Source organism: Microchirus variegatus (assembly GCF_963457635.1).
Source record: "Microchirus variegatus genome assembly, chromosome: 21".
Classification (NCBI taxonomy): domain Eukaryota; kingdom Metazoa; phylum Chordata; class Actinopteri; order Pleuronectiformes; family Soleidae; genus Microchirus; species Microchirus variegatus.
In genome coordinates this window covers 4922867-4942478 of record NC_139822.1, presented here as the reverse complement: position 1 = coordinate 4942478, position 19612 = coordinate 4922867, and the positions used below count along the sequence as shown (strand labels likewise).

Sequence of the window (19612 nt, the reverse complement as noted above, 5' to 3'; positions counted from 1 at the left end):
TAGGCCCAATTTTTAATTATATTTTTAATCAATCTATGTGCCAACATAAGGTCCCTGACTTATGGAAACAGTCAACTATAGTCCCCGTTGCAAAGAATAGCCACCCAAAGATTTTAAATGACTACAGACCCATAGCCCTCACATCACTTGTTATGAAGTCCTTTGAAAAACTGATTAAAAGAGAACTGACGCTTATGACGAACCGCCTCCTCGACCCACTACAGTTTGCATATAGACTCAACAGAGGGGTCCAGGATGCAAATGTAACAGTACTCAACCTCATCCTTAAACACCTTGACGGAAATAAAAAACCATGCCAGACTACTGTTTGTGGACTTCTCGTTAGCTTTTAACACCATTCAGCCCCAGCTGTTGGTTGAGAAGCTCTTGCATCAGTTCCAACTGGAGGCAAACCTTGTGGGCTGGATATTAGACTTTCTCACAAATAGATGACGAGTTGTGTTTTGAGCCAAATACTAGTCTGCTTTGCAAGAAAGGCCAGCAGCGCCTGCATTGCCTTAGGAAGCTGGCCAAGTTTAACATGGACAAGATGTTGATGACCCTTTTCTATAGGTCCTTTGTTGAGTCTGTTGTCACCTTCTCCTTAATTTGCTGGTATGGGTCCATCACTGTAAAACAAAAAAACTCCCTTTCCAAGCTTATTAAGATGAGCAGCCATATCACAGGTTCTAAGCAGAAAGGCCTGGAGGAACTCTATCAGAAGGAGGTGCTAAGAAGGGTTGAATCTATCCTGTCAGGTAGTTCTCATCCCTTATATGCTGAATTTCAGATGTTGCCATCTGGATCACGCTTTAAACTCTCTTTAGAACCAACCCAACTTTAGAACCAACAGATATAAACATTCTTTTGTTCGGTCTGCCATTTTACTTCTTAACTCTACAAAGTACCATAGATAAGAAGATAAATCTAAGAAGAAGTAGCCAATTCTGCATCCATTTTGAAATTCCTCTCTCCACCATTCAAAAGCATTTGTCCTATTTAGACCCTCGCTTTGCCGCAAACTTTGCGAATCTGCAAAATATTTTTTTTAATTCAAATATTTTTGTTGTACTAGTTTTGTTGGTGAGTTCAGTTTGTTATATGAACATTATTCCTGGTCCTCTTTGACATATTAGGAGGATTTTATGGCCAGTTGCTTTAGATTTATTACATAATGCACCTTTAAATAAATAATAAAAAAAATTCAATTGGAAACAGTGTTCAAATACAAGTCTCACACTTTATCATGACAATAACTTTGCTGAGAAGAGGAGGGAGAGGGAGAAGATGTTGCCCATGTTTGCTATGGGCCTCAAGTAAGCCACTCAAATCAACCAAGAACTAACCAGATCAATTTGAGAAAGGATATTCAGAATATGGAGTACATTTAATTTTAAATTTGGCCCAGATCTGATGCAGAATACATATCCATTCCCTGCCCACATACCTCATAGAAAGATTACTCTTGATCAATTGCCTCTTGTTTGCCAGATCTGTCGATGAGGACAGATGAAATTGAGGACTCGTTGGACTTGGTGATATATCACCGTCCTTCCTTGTGCAATATGACAATCAATTTGCCAGGGCAAATATCAATATTTTAATTAACAAATTTAGGTGCTCTGAAATAAACAGTCCCGGCCAGTTTCACTCCCAAATTCAACTCGGGTTGAAGTCAAACTACCGTAGCTTAGAAGCTAATGTACTCTGGTTGTTTTGCTAGTTGTGTAGAACTTTCCATCAGGTATGGAGCATGTATAGTTTCCTGTTTTTCATCTGTAACTGATCATCAGAAGCCGTTTGCTTTGTCGGTTTACAACCTATTGGTTGTGCGTAGAATAAAACCTCTTAAAGACACTCACGTTGTCCGCCGTACTTGTTCTGCTCACCCTTCCCAGGGTAGTTTAGTGAGCTGTAGGAAGTAGCCGGTAAAAATCTGGACAAGTTGTTGCTAATACTGTAACTGTTCACTTTCGTAAGTATCCAGAGTCATGTACTTTAAGTTCTCCTTGGAATAAAGACTCAGAGTGTCGATCAGGTACGAGTGGATATCAGGCCACTGCAGACAGGGCCACATTGTCTCGTCATTAATCCACTCACGGGCGCCTAAAGTATCTGTGTAACTTGCTTTATCACAAGGCGACAAGCTGTCGTAATACGAGGAAAACATCTCCTTTTGTGTAGCCGTCTGAATTCATACATGAGAGTAACTTCACGACAACACCGCTACTTAAACGCTGAGTGGTGCCCTTCTGCAACCACGCTGCGCACGCATCAGCAATGTTTGTAAACAACCAAGAGCCCTATACAGTGGGATAATGGCAAAGAACGCTATATTAAATCCACCTTCAATACACAGACTTTATGCACGTTGTGAATAAATAGAGAAATCCTGCACTTTTAACTTTTCACAGACGTTTTGTTTTCTTCATTCAGAGAAATGTGTTGATGTATTGCTCTGTGATTGTCTTGCAATATATAGATTATTACATAATTATTGTATTGTGATATTATTGGTATCATGGACCAGTATCACGCATCGTATCGTGATGTAGACTGTGATTCCCACCCCTATTGAACAAGTTCAAATAATCTAATTTACTAAAGAAAAAAAATCAGGCAGAGGTATTTAAAAGTATAAGGCAAACTCTACAGTAAGTCAAAGGGCAGATAAAGTTATAAGTAAACACTAGGGGAAAAATACATAAGGAAATATGTTGGAGTGCAGCATATAGATGTGACACTCTGACTGAGAACAAAGGGAAAAGGGTGAGTGTGTATGCACTGTACACAAACGTAAAAGGGAGAGCACATTTGGGTGGGGCAGGTAAGAAAACAGGCGGCAGAGTAGACAAAGACTTGGGAGCAGTGAAGCAACCTGAAACATGCATATAAGGTGCATATCAAAAATGCAAAATGCAGTTTGTAAGTACGGCGGACAACTCGAGTGTCTTTAAGAAGTTTTATTCTACATACAACTTAATACACTACTTAATAGGTTGTTAACCAACAAAGAGTACAGGTTCTGATGATCAGTTACAGATGAAGACAGGAAAATAAAGATTAGCTATATACAAAAAAGTGCTTTGGTGACAAAGCTTGGATGACAACCGCTTTGATTTCACACTGCACACACTCCATACCTGCTAGAAAGTTCTACAATGTTTGTTTGTGATATGTTTTGTGAGAGTAAGAGTGGCCAAGTTATTGAGCCAATGGTTTTTTTTTTTTTTTTTTGACATTAAGACACATAATATTTAACATACTATTTAACATACAAACTGTCAAGACGGATGTGGGAAATAACCAGTTTTCTTTTTCTTTTCTGTAGTGGTTTTAGTTTAAGGTGTGAAAGGCTTTGGTTTCTGTATGTTTTAAGATAACAACTGATAACTAACAGTCGAGCTGTAAATAAATGCTGATGGTATTGTAAGGTGGGGAGGGGTCAACATGAGGTTGCACAGGGTGACATCTGTTGGTCATAAACATTGGGTATTGTGTTGGTTCTTGTTAAGGGTTAGGGTTAACTTTGATGTTTTGTTGTAAGGTACTTTGATGTAACTGTACAGTGGTATGCAAAATTTTGGGCAACCCTGTTAATTTTCATGATTTTCCTTTATAGATCGTTGGTTGTTTGGATAGGAAATTTCAGTTAAATATATCATATAGGAGACAATCACAGTGATAATTGAGACGTGAAATAAAGTTTATATGATTTGAAGAAAGCGTGCAATAATCATTTAAACAAAATTAGGCATGTGCATACATTTAGGCACCCTTGTCATTTTATTTATTTCAATACATTTAGCACTAATTATTGGAACTCAAATTTGGTTTGTTAACCTCAGTGACCCTTGACCTCCATACACAGGTGAATCCCATCATGAGAAAGGGTATTTAAGGAGGCCAATTGTAAATGTTTCTCCTCTTTGCATCTTCTCTGAAAAGTGGCAACATGGGAGCCTCAAAACAACTCTCAAATTACCTGAAAACAATGATTGTTCAACATCATGGTTTTGGGGAAGGATACAGAAAGCTATCTTAGAGATTTAAGCTCTCAGTTTCAACTGTGAGGAACATTGTGAGGAATTGGAAGACCACAGGCACAGTTCTAGTTAAGGCCCGAAGTGGCAGACCAAGAAAAATGTCAGATAAGCAGAGGCGATGGATGGTGAGAACAGTCACAGTCAACCCACAGACCAGCTCCAAAGATAGATTGGAACACAGCATTCCAAGAAAAACACTTGCTACCTACAGTAAAATTTGGTGGCGGTTCCATCATGCTGTGGGGCTGTGTGGCCAGTGCAGGGACTCGGAATCTTGTTAAAGTTGAGGGTCACATTGATTCCACTCAATATCAGCAGATTCTGGAGAACAATGTCCAGGAATCAGTGACAAAGTTGAAGTTGTGCAGCGGCTGGATCTTTCAACAAGACAACGACCCTAAACACTGCTCAAAATCTACTAAGGCATTCATGCAGAGGAACAAATACAACATTCTGGAATGGCCATTTCATTCCCCAGACCTGAATATTTAAAGCAGACTGTCCATCCTCGGAAGCCATCAAACCTGACTGAACTGGAAATGTTTTGTAAAGAAGAATGGTCCAAAATACCTTCCGCCAGAATCCAGACTCTAATTGGAAGCTATAGGAAGCGTTTAGAGGCTGTTATTTCTGCAAAAGGAGGATGCACTAAATGTTTATTTTGTGGTGCCTAAACTTATACACATGCCTAATTTTGTTTAAATAATTAGTGTACACTTTCTGTAAATCATATAAACTTTATTTTACTTCTCAGATATCACTGTGCTTGTCTCCTATATGATACATTTATTTGAAATTTCCTACTCAAACAACCAATGATTAAGGAAAATCATGAAAATTTACAGGGGTGCCCAAAATTTTGCATACCACTGTAAGTGCTATTTTTGCCTCAGGATGTTTTCTTTTCACAAGTGTTTGTTTAAAACAAGAATAACCTAGTTTATTTCATTTTTGAGCAAAATTTAAATTGATCATGCTAATTGTTGAAATCAACTGATTTTAAACTTTTCAGAATTATAACATTTTTAGTCATAATGCCAAGCCGCAGCTGTTCTTTAATCAGTTATCTGCCTCCAGGTCTCTTTGTCGGAAGAATTGAAAATGTGAATCAAGCTGAGCTTTACTCTTCATGTCTCGCATTAAACTTACATTGGGAATCTGGTGGACTGTTCGATATCTTTTGTAAACCAACAAGAATGCTGGATTTCCAAACATTTCATCCATTTGCAGTACAAAAACTAGAGGGACAAATTATGATCTAGTGTGTGTCATCTTCTTTCTGCAGAACATTTAGAAAATCCATTGTGGAGCAAAGAGGAGCCTACCAAAGAGGAGACCCAGTCACTCTCACAGCTCAGCCACATAGATGGAGCGGCTCCACTGGGTATGGCATCGCTGTCAGACACTGATGGGACGTGAATCAGGGCAAGGCTGTTACACCTCGGGTGATGGCCTACCCAACAAATGCTCGCTTGATACCCAGTGCTCGCCACATAGAGTCAGTGGGAAGCGGAGAACAGTATTTGCCCACCAAGGGCCCCACCAACATGAGCATGAAGTGGTGTCCAAAAACTACAAGGGCAATGGCATCCGCACTACCAAATACAGACTTTTGACTTTCATTCCCATGAACCTTTTCCAGCAGTTCCGCAGGTCAGTTTATTAGTTTATTACAAGTAGCTCAAAGTAATCAATGGAATGATTTCTGAGCGTGTGTTTATCATCTCTACATTGCTTATGGCATGATACCCTGCTTGTTGTGGAGACTTGTTAGTATAGTTGTAAGTGCACATTTTGGTTATTTAAATAGCTATGGAGTTTATTTCTTATCAATATTCAAGAGCGTTGTATTTCGGTTTGAGAACAGGATTTATTGATTTCACATTCAGATTTTGTGACGCTTTCCCTCAAACCCTCTGCTTGTGCTCAAACCATTTGCCTTGACACAAATGTGGTGCTCGAGGATAAAATGAGTATGAGTGTGGCTGATCTCTGGAGTTTCAGAGTCAAGGACCTTAAGTAAGTTTTTTTTTTTTTTTTTCATTTTAATAGAGCTGTTTTCTTCAAATTGGATTGATATTGCACAAGAATATACCAATGGTAATGTAACTTAATTGGCTCTCAAGTGTTAATTTTATGGAAACACAGTTACTGGGCAAACATAACAAAATACAAGACACCATGGGAACCCAAGGGCCATACGATTTTGCATGGTCAGTTTTGATTTCATGCATCTTTTTGTTTTTGTCCCACAGAGCCCCAGTGGAAGCATTAAGATGCCACATTAAGATTTTAACTCATCCATGGTGGTGTAAATACCATATTATGGAAGAAGTGTGCCTATAATTTGAGTAGGCAGTTAGATATCTTTCTGTGTAAGTGTACAGAGCAGCTTTTTCAGACGTATCTACTTCCAAGTAAAGGAAATAAGCCAAATACACCTTGGGGTTCAACATAACACACCGATAGGCTTTGTCACTGCAAACATTGCACATTGCTTCAAAACTACATCAGTCACAGTTTTTTTCATGGCGCATTCCCCACTTCCTGAGGGACCTGGTAGAATGCCTTCTCTAAGTCCTCAAAGCACAGTTAGAAGTGCGAACTCCCATGCACCCTCCCAGACCCTGCTGAGAGTGTAGACCTGGTGCTCGTTCCATGACCAAGACGAAAACCACACTGCTCCTCCTGAATCTGAGGTTCGACTATCCGTCGACCCTCCTCTCCAGGATCCCTGAAAAGAACTTACCATAGAGACTGAGGAGTGTGGTTCCCTGTAGTTGGAACACATCTGCTGATTCCCCTTATTAAAGAGGGGGACCACCACCCGGTCTGCTAATCCAGTCCCCAGACCATGCTTCCTCATTGAAAGGCGTGTTGATGGGATTGAGGAGGTCTTGCCACGGACCCTCAACATCCTCAGTCAAGGTCAACAGCACCCCATCTCCACTGTATGCATTGTTGACGGTGCACTGCTTCCCCCTCCTGACCCGCCGGATGGTTGACTGGTTTTTGCCTTAGTGACCGCTGCAGTCATATTCCGCTTGGCCTGCCGCTACCTATCAGCTGCCTCTGGAGTCCCACAGGCCAAAATCACCCAATAGGACTCCTTCAGCTTGACGACATCCTTTACCACCAGAGTTCACCAACAGGTTTGTGGGTTACATTACATTATATTACATGTAATTTAGCAGACGCTTTTATCCAAAGTGCATTTCAACATTTGGGTACAAACAAGAGAAGAAGTAGAGAGAGAGAACAAGTAAGTGCATTTTTTTTTTTCTCGTCATTGTTTTAGTCGAAGGAGATGTGTTTTTAGTTGGCGGCGGATGATGTGGAGGCTTTCTGCTGTACAGATGTCGATGAGCCACCATTTGGGAGCCAGGACAGAGAACGGTCGTGAGTTGGACTGTGATCCTCTCAGTGAGGGGGCAGCAAGCCGGTTTGTTGATGCAGAGCGGAGTGGACGGGCTGGGGTGTAGCACTGGAGTCTTGAAGCAGATGCAAGCAGCTACAGAAAGCCAGTGAAGGGAGTGGAGAAGCGGTGTAGTGTGAGAGAACTTCTGTAGGTTGACGACCAGTCGAGCTGCTGCATTATGGATGAGCTGCAGAGATCGAATAGCGAATCACTGCACATGAGAGATGACAAGAGCCTGGACCAGAATTTGCACCGTCTTCTGGGTTAGAAGCATGTCCTCCTGATGTTGTGCAACATGTATATGCAAGATCGTGTGGTTTCAGCAATGTTGGCGGTGAGGGAGAGATGGTCGTCCAGTTTCACGCCCAGATTCCTTGCAGTATGAGAGGGAGCTACCACCGAGTTGTCGAGGGTGATGGTCAGGTCTGTGGTGGGAGCCCCCTTTCCTGGAAGAAAAAGAAACTCAGGTCAGGTCAAGATTGAGTTTCAAGTGATGGTCAGACATCCATTTAGAGATGTCAGTCAGACAAGCAGAGATCCGTTCTGCTACATGTGTTTCAGACTGGGGAAAAGAGAGAATGAGTTGGGTGTCATCAGCGTAGCTGTGATAGGAAAAACCATGGGAGTGAATAACAGAATCAAGAGAGTTAGTGTAAAGAAAGAAGAGGAGAGAGGATGAGAGTAGGGCCAGTGCAGAGCCTGAGACACCTAGTTCCTGAAGAGAGGAAGCAAGGATCTGGTGGCTAACTGTGTCAAATGCTTCAGAAAGGTCCAAGAGGATGAGTACAGAGGAAAGTTACTGGTTACTGCCACAACATGCACCGACCACCTTATGGCCACAGCTCTGGTCAGCCGCCTCAACAATAGAGGCACGAAACATGGCCCATTCGGGCTCAATGTCTCCCGCCTCTCTCCAGGTGTGTTCGAAGCTCTGCCGGAGGTGGGCATTCCTCCCAGTCACACCCCTCCAGGTCTCACTGTCATTTCCCACATGAGCATTGATGTCCCCCAGCAGAACGAGAGAATGCCCAGCAGGAGCACTTACTAGCAGTTCGGTGCATAAGCACAAACAACAGTCAGGACTCGTCCCCCCACTTGAAGCTGAAGGGAGGCTACCTTCACATCCACCGAGGGCCAATAGGTATGCCTACACTTGCTTGGTTCCTCTGACCAGGAGCAACTCCAGAGTGGAAGAGGAGACTGGTTCTAGAGCCCAGGCTATGTGTCAAGGCAAGCTCATTTGTGCTCATAAAGTTCTCATTATTTTGTAGACAGTAATATCACCTAACAGCTTACCCTCACTTTGTGGAGTGGATCCAGCGAGACTAGGGAAAGGCAATCTTCTTGTTTTACATGCCTGTGTTGTTCAGGACATCAGAAGAAGATACTCAGCTCCTGAAAAGCAGTACTCTGTCTATGATGAGCTATAATAAGTTATACACATATATACTATATATATATATATATTAGGGATGCAACGGTAAAGTTTTCCCACGGTTTGGTATGTATCATGGTTTTGGGGCCACGGTATTGGTACGGTTTCGATATCTATAAACTACTCAGACTACCAAAGGCAATATTACATTGTAAAAGTAATTAAAAGCACAGATATAATCACACCACAAACTTTATTTAAACAATAGTGCATTTGATCTGCACATCAGATCAAATGAAACAGCAAACATAAAGCCACACAAATTAAAAATATATAAAGTTTCGTACTATCCAATAAAAATAAACACAATTTTAACCCACTCACAGAAACTACAACTACAAATACACCATGCTGCTCCAAGTGAAAGAGACGGTGGTGACGATGTAAATGAGAGGCTTGATCTGGGTGGCACTGTAGAGCGAGTGTCTGTGCAATATCCAACCTCAAACCAACTTCACTGCACTGCATAACAGATGCTTGCACACCGTGGTTTGTTTCTTGACATTCTTTATGTCTAAAACAGTTCCAATAAGATGTGAGTACATGGTGGGAAAGCACTTATTACTGCTCTTTGCACAAAATCGGAACTTAGCTGCATACAGCGCAGATTATGAACTCCCTTCGACATTCACTTCACACCAGTGACATTCTCTCTTGCCCCCTTTGGGCAGTTAAAGAGATCAGTTCATCTGATGCGTCTGTGGCAGACATATTTATTCCCTTAATTGCAGCACTCAAGTGTCTTCTACACAAAGAGGTTGAGACAGATCATGGAGTGAAAATAAAAAAAAGCTCACACTCAAGTGTCTTTCGACACGTTTTACTAAGGTCTACTCGGATCCCGCACTTCATCATGACTGTACTCGATCCTCATCATAAAGATCATTACTTGGATTGGGGATAAAGCAGCACATAGAGAAATTATCCAGACTGCGTTGGATATGGAAAGCATGCTAGGAAATGGAAAAGCACACGGTGCAGAAGTCGTGCTCAGGAAAAAAGGCTTGTCTAGTGGAGTCTTTGCGGGAGTTCATCTACATGAGCCAAAAATAATATTATATCCCTTTCTTGGCCAAGAAGACACTTGCTTCAAATATTGTTTCACATTTCTACTTCATAGATGGCCCAGTTTTAATTAACATTAATCTTTCCAGCAGTGAATTATTCCTTTAACTCCCAATCACAAATTTACAGTCTATCATTTTACTTACATCCCTTCATTATTTGTTATTCAGTTTTCACCTTGAATGAAAACCCACAAATCTGCATCTGTCATTGTTGATGATCCTAGTGGATTTGTGGTCTGCACTGTCCCACCGATTGCACATCAGCTCTCAATGTAAATTATCCCGTTCCTCCACCTTGACATAGATCCCCATGTCTCTGACATGTCACCATATCTCCCAGTTTGCAAGAGTTGTGAAAGTCTTTATGCTGGATTCTAGATGAATACCCATAGAGCTGGGAACGGTGATTGAGCTTTCACTTTCTTCTCCCGAAGTTGTTTTATCACTTCATACACCTGCTTGTATTACTTCTGTATCTCCGACATGTCGTCCTGGTTAAAATAAATCTGCTGGCATGATGTGTTATCTCTCGGAGTTTCCAGCAACATGTCCATAACTCCATAATGGGACAACCGGACGATGACTTTTGCGGGTTTTGTGCTCGTTCTATACACAGATTTGTCTCATCTGGCAGACGGCCAATCACGTGGCCACAGTCAACCATATTATCTTTTTCTTCTCCTTCTTTTACCCTGTATATGTGTAGCAGCTTTAGTCTGGTTGCTTTCGAATTGAAGAACACCACTCAGACCAGGGATCAGGATCTGCAGATTTATTCCATTGTAACACACCTATGAAAGTAGTGAGGTCAGTACACACAAACAGGCTGTCGGGCTCTCTCTCAGTCTCCAGTGTAAGAGCAGGTGTGAGGACCAAGAGGCCGAGAGAAGGGACGCCACACAACGCAGCGAGGATTCCAAATCTTTGTTTGCCCACTCTGTCTGGCCGTTGGACTGTAGGTGATATCTGGACAAGAGACTGACTGAGGCCCCCAATGCTTGGCAGAAGGCTGTACATACTTAGGAGGTGAACTGGGGACCTCGGTCTGACACAATGTCCAGGGGAATGCCATGTAGATGGAAAACATGCTGTACCAGCAGGTTGGCAGTTTCTAAGGGACAAAATGCACTGCCTTGGAAAAACAGTCGACAATGGTGAGAATGATGTTGTTACCTTCTGAAGGAGGGATTCCAGTGACAAAGTCGACAGCGATGTGTGACCAGGGGCAAGGAGGAATGGGCAGTGATGAATTCCCTGGTGTCTGCAGCCATTGAGGGCCACCAGAAATGCCGTTTGATGAGGGAGAGGGTCCGGTGAACACCAGGGTGACAGGCCAACTTGGCTCAGTGCCCCCACTGGAGTACTGTGGGGACTTAGCAGATGGTGGAACGAAACAGTCAGAGTCCATTCAGAGTCCACCTCCCCTCCTTACCGCTCCTACCACACTGGCTTCTGATTTTTAGGGCATGGATGATAGGTGAGTACGAAGTTGAACCTCCCTAGGAAGAGGGTCCACCGAGCCTGACGGGAGTTAAGCCTGCCAGCCGAGCGAAAGGTAAGACAGGTTTTTGTGAACTGTCCACACGATGAATGTGTAAACCGCTGAAGGAGCGGCGGAAGTGAAAGAGCACGGTCTTTGCTGAACACTTCCTGTAAGTCATGATATTCACGGGGAACGTTAGTCAAGTCTATTTCTTCCGGTGGATCTGGAGCGCTGTGGGTTTTCTCTGGAATAGATGGCAAGTCGAGCTTGTCCCAGCTGCATGGGCTCCTCTTGAGGGTCTGGAATCGATGTTCCTGATAGAGCCTTGGGTGTGGTTGAACGAGGAGGGGGTGGCAGAGGAGCCACTACAATGTTGTTGCAAGGTGAGGAGGGAAAGGGACGGGGTCTGTTCTCTCCCTGCGTGTCTCTCTCATTCTGTTATTAAAGCGAATGGCCAAATCCATGAGCTCATTCAATGAGGCGGTTTCACCTCTTACAGCCAATTCATCTTTAATCTCACCTGATAAACCGTTTAGAAAAATCGCTTGGAGGGCAATGTCGTCCGTGGTGACGCAGTCGGAGAAGTATAATGTGGCCTTTACGCAGTCGGAGAAGTATAATGTGGCCTTAAGTTAGATCGACACTCCCCTGGAAGCAGTGGATGTGTGTTTACCTGGGTCCCATTCACATGTAAATGACCAGGCACAAAACCGAGCATTCTGAAAAAGGCTGTTTTGGCAGAGTTATTGAACTGCTATTGTGCTTCATCCTTATGATATTTTGACTAAAGCCTTGACTAGGGCACCAGGACCTACTTTAACTTGGGTTAATAGGGTATAATATGGGACCTTTAAAAGTTCTCCAGTCATAAAACCACATAGTTTACAAAATTTGTTAAACTCAAATCAGGCTTTTTGTCTGCATACAGGCCTTAGTCAAAAAAACAATAGATCACAACCACCTGGCTTAGGTCCCAACAACTCTTGTGTTAAATTATAATATAAAGGATGACATACTACCAGAATTGTGCCTAAGCCTCAAAATTCGATTCTAGGGTTAGAGTTTTAGGGGCGCTGAGCACCCAATGAGCCACACCACCAACACCCACCCTTATTATAAGCAAAAGTAGGGTTGAACTATTTTGAATAAATATCTAATTAAGATTATTTTGAAATTTTGATTGTGATGTGATTTGCGAAATCAGAGGGAATGGTAGTTTTTACATTATTCTCATTTTCATTCAAAAAACATATTTAAAAGCATTAATGTGTGATATTTGCACTGTGAGAAACAAAGATGTTCTCTTCACTCTGTAGAATAAAACGTGTAATAATAATTAATCTAAAATTATATTTTCACACACATTTTGGCTTGAACAAATATTGCACCTCCTGCGATTGGAAAATTGTAAGCTGTATTGTGATTTCGATTTAAATTTAAATTAATTGTTCAGCCCTAATCAAAAGGCAAAATAAATTAAAAATAAATAACATTTTAAATATCTTCATCATCATTTTTGTTAATGGGCTGACAAACACAATATTTGTTTAGCCGGCTAGCTGGTTTATATTACTTGCTACGTTAGGTCATTATGGACTGTCCCTAGTCTCTTACCTGCGGAGTCTTTTTTCTTTTAAAGAATTGTCAAATGTCCATCATTGGTCACTGGCAGGACACCCACACACGTGCACACACACATGTACACGCTCAGAGAGAGATATGCTAGGAGTTATGTTTCAGACATCTCATACCATATTTAACGCAGCTAATGCTAACTGGTAAACGGTGCATGGACCCCAGTACTTGCCGACTCGGTATCGGAATAACTCTAGGTAAAATGAAAGAAGTGTGAGACAGCTTTTGAGCAACTTACTTGATTTACAACACGGATTCTCACTTGTGTGTGACGAGGGGCTGTGGAGCGGTGCAGCCGTGCCGGTACAGAGAAAGCAATGATGAGAAGAGGCTGATACCATACCATTTTTTATAATTTTTTTAAATATACATTTTAAACCATAAACTACAGAATATGTTTTGCACATTATCTAAGCCTATCGAAAACATTTTAGAATAACAAAATGTATTACCCCAAGTTTTAGGGGTGCTGAGTCTCAATTTGGGCGCTAGCGTCGCCCATGTAAGGGCTTGATCCCGGGCTGCTTGCTCTGTCATGGCACCACCCCCCACCTCTAAATTGACTGATTGTAAACCTGTTCAACTACCGATTAAATGAAATGCACAGTATTTGCAACTTTGCCTGGAGAGATACAGGATTAGCCATGTCGCACCTGAAAATGAATCTCTTGGAAGGATCACCTAGCATGTTAGCGAGCTAGACAGCATTTTCAAGTGACCCACAAGAAATGTTTTCTAGGGGTTTAACTGATGTTGTGGTGGATATTGATACCAGTTATTACTAGTTTAATAGAGAGATAGACAACTGTAATTTGGAAGCAATATGTATTTACAGTAAACATGTAAATCTCAAAACTCAAACACAAAATGTTGTTCAAATGCCTTTAATTTTTATTAATACTACTTAAATTCTAAAGAGGTAAAATAAAAGTCTATAAAACAAGGCATAAACTGGAACTGCCTGTGCAAGAAGAAATAATGAAATAATGGCACAGCCTTTCATTCACTTTTCTCTTTTCATTTATATGGACATTTTATTCAGATTCTAATAAGCAATTAGAGACCAGCCACAGTAGCACACTTTATAATTACTTAAAGGAATACTTCACTGATTAGCATGTGGCTTTGTATTGCTAGAATGGCATTAATATGTTTTAGAAAGTGTGCTTCCCTCCCTAATTTTTCCCCTGATTTCTAAAATTGTTATTTTTGCTCCCCTCCAATGACGCGTAACGCTTCGTATTGCGTCATCGGAGGGAACGCACAACGTCAAGATTAGAACTACAACACTAGTTCTGCACTTTTTGGACTCACCCACAGGGGGACGAGACTTTCCAGAATGGACGAGACTTCATTCCCAGAATGTAAACACAGTGTCCGCCATCTTTGCTAAAAGTTACCACCGGCTCTCGCTCTCTTTAATTTGCCCTTAAAACTGAGAAGACAATGACAGAATGTAGTTTTCAAACTGATATGGCTACGTTGCCCACGGCTGGAACCAGGTACCTGGAGAACTTTTTGTGGGCACTTGAATGTGCCGCCACAGGCTCTGGCTGCCGCAGCGGAGCGGAGCTGCACACACTTCGGCCTGGCACTGGCCGGATCTGGAGCAGCTCGCTCCAACTTTATTTTCTAGCCCTTAGTGTTGATGCAAGGGTTGATAAACACTTCAGAATTAGAGCTGCTTTGTTTACTGATGACAACTGCATAATTTTTATTGTGTAAATCTAACTTTTCTAGTATAATAATATAATAAAATCAGTAACTATTCCACCTCCTTCCTCAAGTCTTTACTTTACACAAGTGTACAAATGCATGCAGGGTGTGAAGGTGAAAAAAATTACTTTATTATTCACAAAGGAAAATGTTTTACCATCATATTCAAGAGTACAAATTAAAATCAACAACGATCCAAATCTAAAAGCATGTCTAACACAATATGCAAACAAAAAATAAATAATGAAACATGTAGAGCGGTGTAAGAATCTGATGTGGGACAGCTGGAGGAGTCATAGTGGTGAAGAGGAGCAGAGCTAGATGCTATGAAGAGTTTCTCCAAGACTTGATTAATCCATGCTTCAACTGTAAAGGACAAGTAATACAATTACACATAAAATATGAAGCAAGATTTTTTTTTCAGGAAAACAAACCTTTCAGCAAAATATATCAACTGGGTGAACTGTGAACATTATACGGTTGTCTATATAGGCGTCTTGAACAAACATGAATAACAATAAAACATTTGAATAACAATGACATTATTGTCCAGCGAAAGCAGGGTGACTTTACTTTGCTAACAGATTACGTGTATATAACGTGTGTAATTGTCAAACATTACTTTTATAACGTTGTCGCTTCACTGCCGACAACTATATAACATCGTATACTATGAGCAGAAATAGAGTGGCATAATATCGTCAGTCTTACCTCTCAGTGACGTCTTCCTGCTGGAAATGGAGACTCTGAACCCCGCTAGTTTCCATGTTGTCTTCCATATCTTCTACAACACTCCAAACAAGCTTAGCATAGCTTAGCTTTCAAGCTTCAGCACTGCTCTGAATCTCTGACTGGCAAATAATGGGAACTTACTGCTTGTCCTTTCGTTGTTTTTACTGCACATCCCGGTACAATTTAGCACCATAGAAAACAAACCTGTGTAATTTGCAGGTCCGTAATGTATTCGCCAACTAATTCATCAAGATGTGAGTTGATTCCGCTTCACTGTGATACTGGAGGCGAGCAGCGGCCGGAGCGCTGCCTGCGAGATTTACAGCCGGAAGTGAGCGTGGCGCGCCGATCATTCTGGGAGTTGTTGTCATTTGTGTACATGAGCGATAAATAAATGTTTCTGCCTTTCTTGGCCAAGAAGGCACTTTCTTCAAATATTATTTCACATTTCTACTCCATAGATGACCCATTTTTAACAGACATTCAACTTCCCAGCGGTGAAATATCTGTCATCGCAATAATCCGTGAAATAATTGGCGATAATAGGTCGACCCCTAACAATTTCCTCATTCATGGTTATCCCAGGAATGGAAATTAGTATCAACCCTAACCCTTATATTTTTATTGTCCCATCGCTATTGTACATGCTAATGTGTTGCTTTGGTCTTTACTTCACAGAGCTGCTAACCTGTACTTCCTCTTCCTGGCACTGTTGAATTGGGTGCCAGTTGTAGAAGCCTTTCAAAAGGAAATCACCATGATTCCTTTGCTGGTGGTTCTGACTGCAATTGCCATCAAAGATGCGCTTGAAGACTACCGACGCTATTTGTACGACAAAAAGGTCAACAACAATGATGTGCGAGTTTTCTGTGGGTGAGTGAATCTCTAAATTATGCTGTTAATCAACTTCCTGTGTGCCTTCAGCATACAAAAAAATGCATTACTAATTTTTGTGAACCAGCAGAAGTTGCTGCTGTCTGAACAATTGGAAGAAGATTTCAGTTCCAATTATTAAATAAATATAAATTATAAATTATTTGAACTGCTAGGCTCATTTTGTTGCTTCGATGTGTCCCAGCTGCTGTGCCAGACTCACTGCTCTGATGAATAAAAGGTCCCAATCCCTGCCTGGAGTGGCCTGGTAAATGCTAGAAAACGCCATCTTCATATCATCTTAAATCTCAGTTTGTTTTTTGTTTTTTTGTTTTGAGGGCGGGCCGTAGGAAGCTGCCTGCTGATTGGCTACTGAATTTTTGAGTTGCTGTCCGTCTAGAAAGTCGTTCCCCCGTCAACATCTGACAAAATAATTCTAAATATCTAACGTTTGTCAGATTATGAACATTAGATACTTACAATTATTTTATCAGATGTTGATGGGGAACGAGTTCCAGATGGACAGCGACTCAGAGGTCTTCACAGAGCCTGTGGCAACTTCCGGTCCATTGAGTGGTCACTCCAAAACTCAGTAGCCAGGGTTACTTCCGGGTTGTGCGGCCCACAGAGCATGCGCAGTAGTGTTACTCCCATAATGCCTCTCGGCTATGTGAGCGAGCTGTCCATGTTCTTGACTTGCTCGATGTGTCCCTGAGTGTTAGGCATGATGGGAGTACTACTAACGTGCGCTAGCAAATTTCATGAAGACTGATGGAACATTTGCTTTGGCTTCAAACAATGAATTTGTAATAAATGGCAAAACCAACAATACTACAATACTACATCATAGAGCTTACCGTTCCCTGGGAGAGGCTGCTTTGGAAGGGGGCATTCGAACGCAAGAGCCTTAAGTACCATAGTATCATAGTATCATAGCTGGCAGCCGATGCTGAACATCACACATGAAAAGCCAAGGCCTGCCCAGTGGAAGTCAGCTGCAGAGGCTTCATTGGCAAATCAAATCAGGCTACTTAAGGAGTTGGAAATTGAGGCCAAAGCCTACGGCAAACAATCAAAGCCCTATCAGATGCAGCAGAAGAAGCAACTTGGTGGCTGTGGATGAAGAGGCGAGACACTACCTGGACCACTGCTAACACCTGCGGCACATAAGGGAGGTGTCGTGTCAAACCGATGAGCCCTCTGGATGTGTCCTGGGCCTATCATCAAGACACCAGAGAAGGAGGGTGCCCACCCGTCACCAGCACCGATACCTCAGGATTGTTGTTTTAAATGGGATTGTTTCACCTAGTCCTAAAAACTAGGGCTGTCAAAATTAACGCATTATGATTAATTTGTGGAATTAACGTGTTCATTTCTTTTAACGCATTAACGCACTTTCTCACTTTTATCACGCTACAGGTAGACGTGTAGTTTATGAATAGGCAAGGCAGGCAACTGCTAGGGTCCCGAGCTGATAGGGGGGCACCCGACACTCGGAGCCTGAGTGCTGTTGCCTAAATGCATCAGTGAGCAGCCACATCCCCGCCCCCCTTAAACAACAATGGTTGATTTGCAATGACATCTCAGTAGGAAACCTCCCTAAAGGGGCCCCACATCACCTCACGTTAACCTGTGTGAAGCTGAAGGAAAATGAAGAGGAGTTATCAATCAGGTACTTAGAAGAGGAAGAAAAAAAAGAAGATGAAGAAAAAAGAAAGACACAGTTGTAAGTGGCGCTACTGGCGCAGATAAATGATATAATCATAACATTAACAGTCACTGTCTAACTAATCAACCAATCAATCAATCAATCTTTATTTGTATAGCCCACAGTTTACAAAACATAGTTTGTCTCACGGGACTTCACAGGGTTGGTAACATCCTCTGTCCTTAGACCTTTGACCAGGGTAAGGAAAAACTACCAGGGAAAAAAACCCTTGTAACCGGGAAAAGGGTAGAAACCTTAGGGAGAACCACAGGTGAGGGATCCACTCCCTGGACGGACAGACGTGCAGTAGATGTGACCCAAAACAAGTAGTGGAAGAAGTACTGAATATCAGTACTTAAGTAAAAGTACAAATAACCAGAGAAATATTTACTTAAGTGAAAGTAGAAGTACCAATATGACAACCCTATTTAAGTAAAAGTAAAAAGTACCTGATTTTAAATGTACTTTAAGTATTAAAAGTAAAAGTACTTGCATAATGATTAATTCTCTTAATAAGTTAAATATCAACAATAGCAAAACCAACAAAGAAGTCTGGTTATATATCTTTAAAAGATTTATTTAACTGCAACACAAATATTTCATGTCAATTGCAGTACATTAACTATTTTAACATTGTAACAATAACACTGTTAATTACCATATGTCAAAGGCTGTAAACATTTTTGATTCAGTGCATGAGTTTTAATCTGACAGTAACGGGCGCGGGTCATAAGCTCGCGTTGAACCTTGTTTATACTCGTGCGTGTGATGTGGCGCAGACGACGCGCGCGCACACGGAGGCGTTTTATACTCGCGTGTTGTTCGTTGCAGTATTTGCCGCAACAGCAGGGGGCGTACAACCAAAAATATTCAACTTGTGCTGCCGGATAAACGTCCGCTGCCTAGCAACAGTAGTAAACTACAACTTTCCGCATATCGCTTACATTGGTCTCAAAATGACTGTCCGTCTCTCTCCGGTGTTTCACCCTTTGTTTTTTCATGTCCTATGGTTAAAATCATCGTCTTTCTGTAACTTTGTAACAATCTCCTTCCGTGAATATAAAGCTATGTGACTGTCTCGGACAGAAGAGTCATACAAATGCGGAGGTGGGTGGAAGAGGAGGCTCCTCGCGGGTCTCCTCCGCACTCCCGCTTCCCATCGCCCTGGCGGCGCTCTCTCCCCCACTACGTCCGCACACGGAGTGCTTCCCCAGGCCCCTCTCTGCCCGTCCGCAGCACAGCGCCCCCTTCGTACCCGCTCCCAGGGCTGATGGACATGACGGTGGGGCGCTGTGCGAGGGTGGAGAAAGACCGGGTCCGGGGTCCAGAACTTATCAGAAAATGTAACGAAACGTATTGTGAAAATGTAGCGGAGTAGAATTATAGATATTGCTGCAAAATGTAACGAAGTAAAAGTAAAAAGTATGCACTATTTATTCTACTTAAGTAAAGTACAGATAAATGTAGAAAAATTTACTTAAGTACAGTAACGAAGTATT

At 41.9% G+C, this 19612-nt stretch overlaps 1 protein-coding gene across 1 annotated transcript in view; it reads left to right on the top strand.

The window, feature by feature from the left end:
* Nucleotides 1-16157: 16157 nt before the first annotated feature.
* Nucleotides 16158-19612, top strand: part of atp10d (ATPase phospholipid transporting 10D) — a gene marked incomplete at its 5' end in the record, with an annotated part of 50184 nt that continues 46729 nt past the window's right edge. Inside the window, one exon of the mRNA XM_083907793.1 lies at nucleotides 16158-16405. Coding sequence (XP_083763919.1) covers nucleotides 16158-16405 — 248 coding nt within the window. The remainder of the gene's footprint in view (nucleotides 16406-19612) is intronic.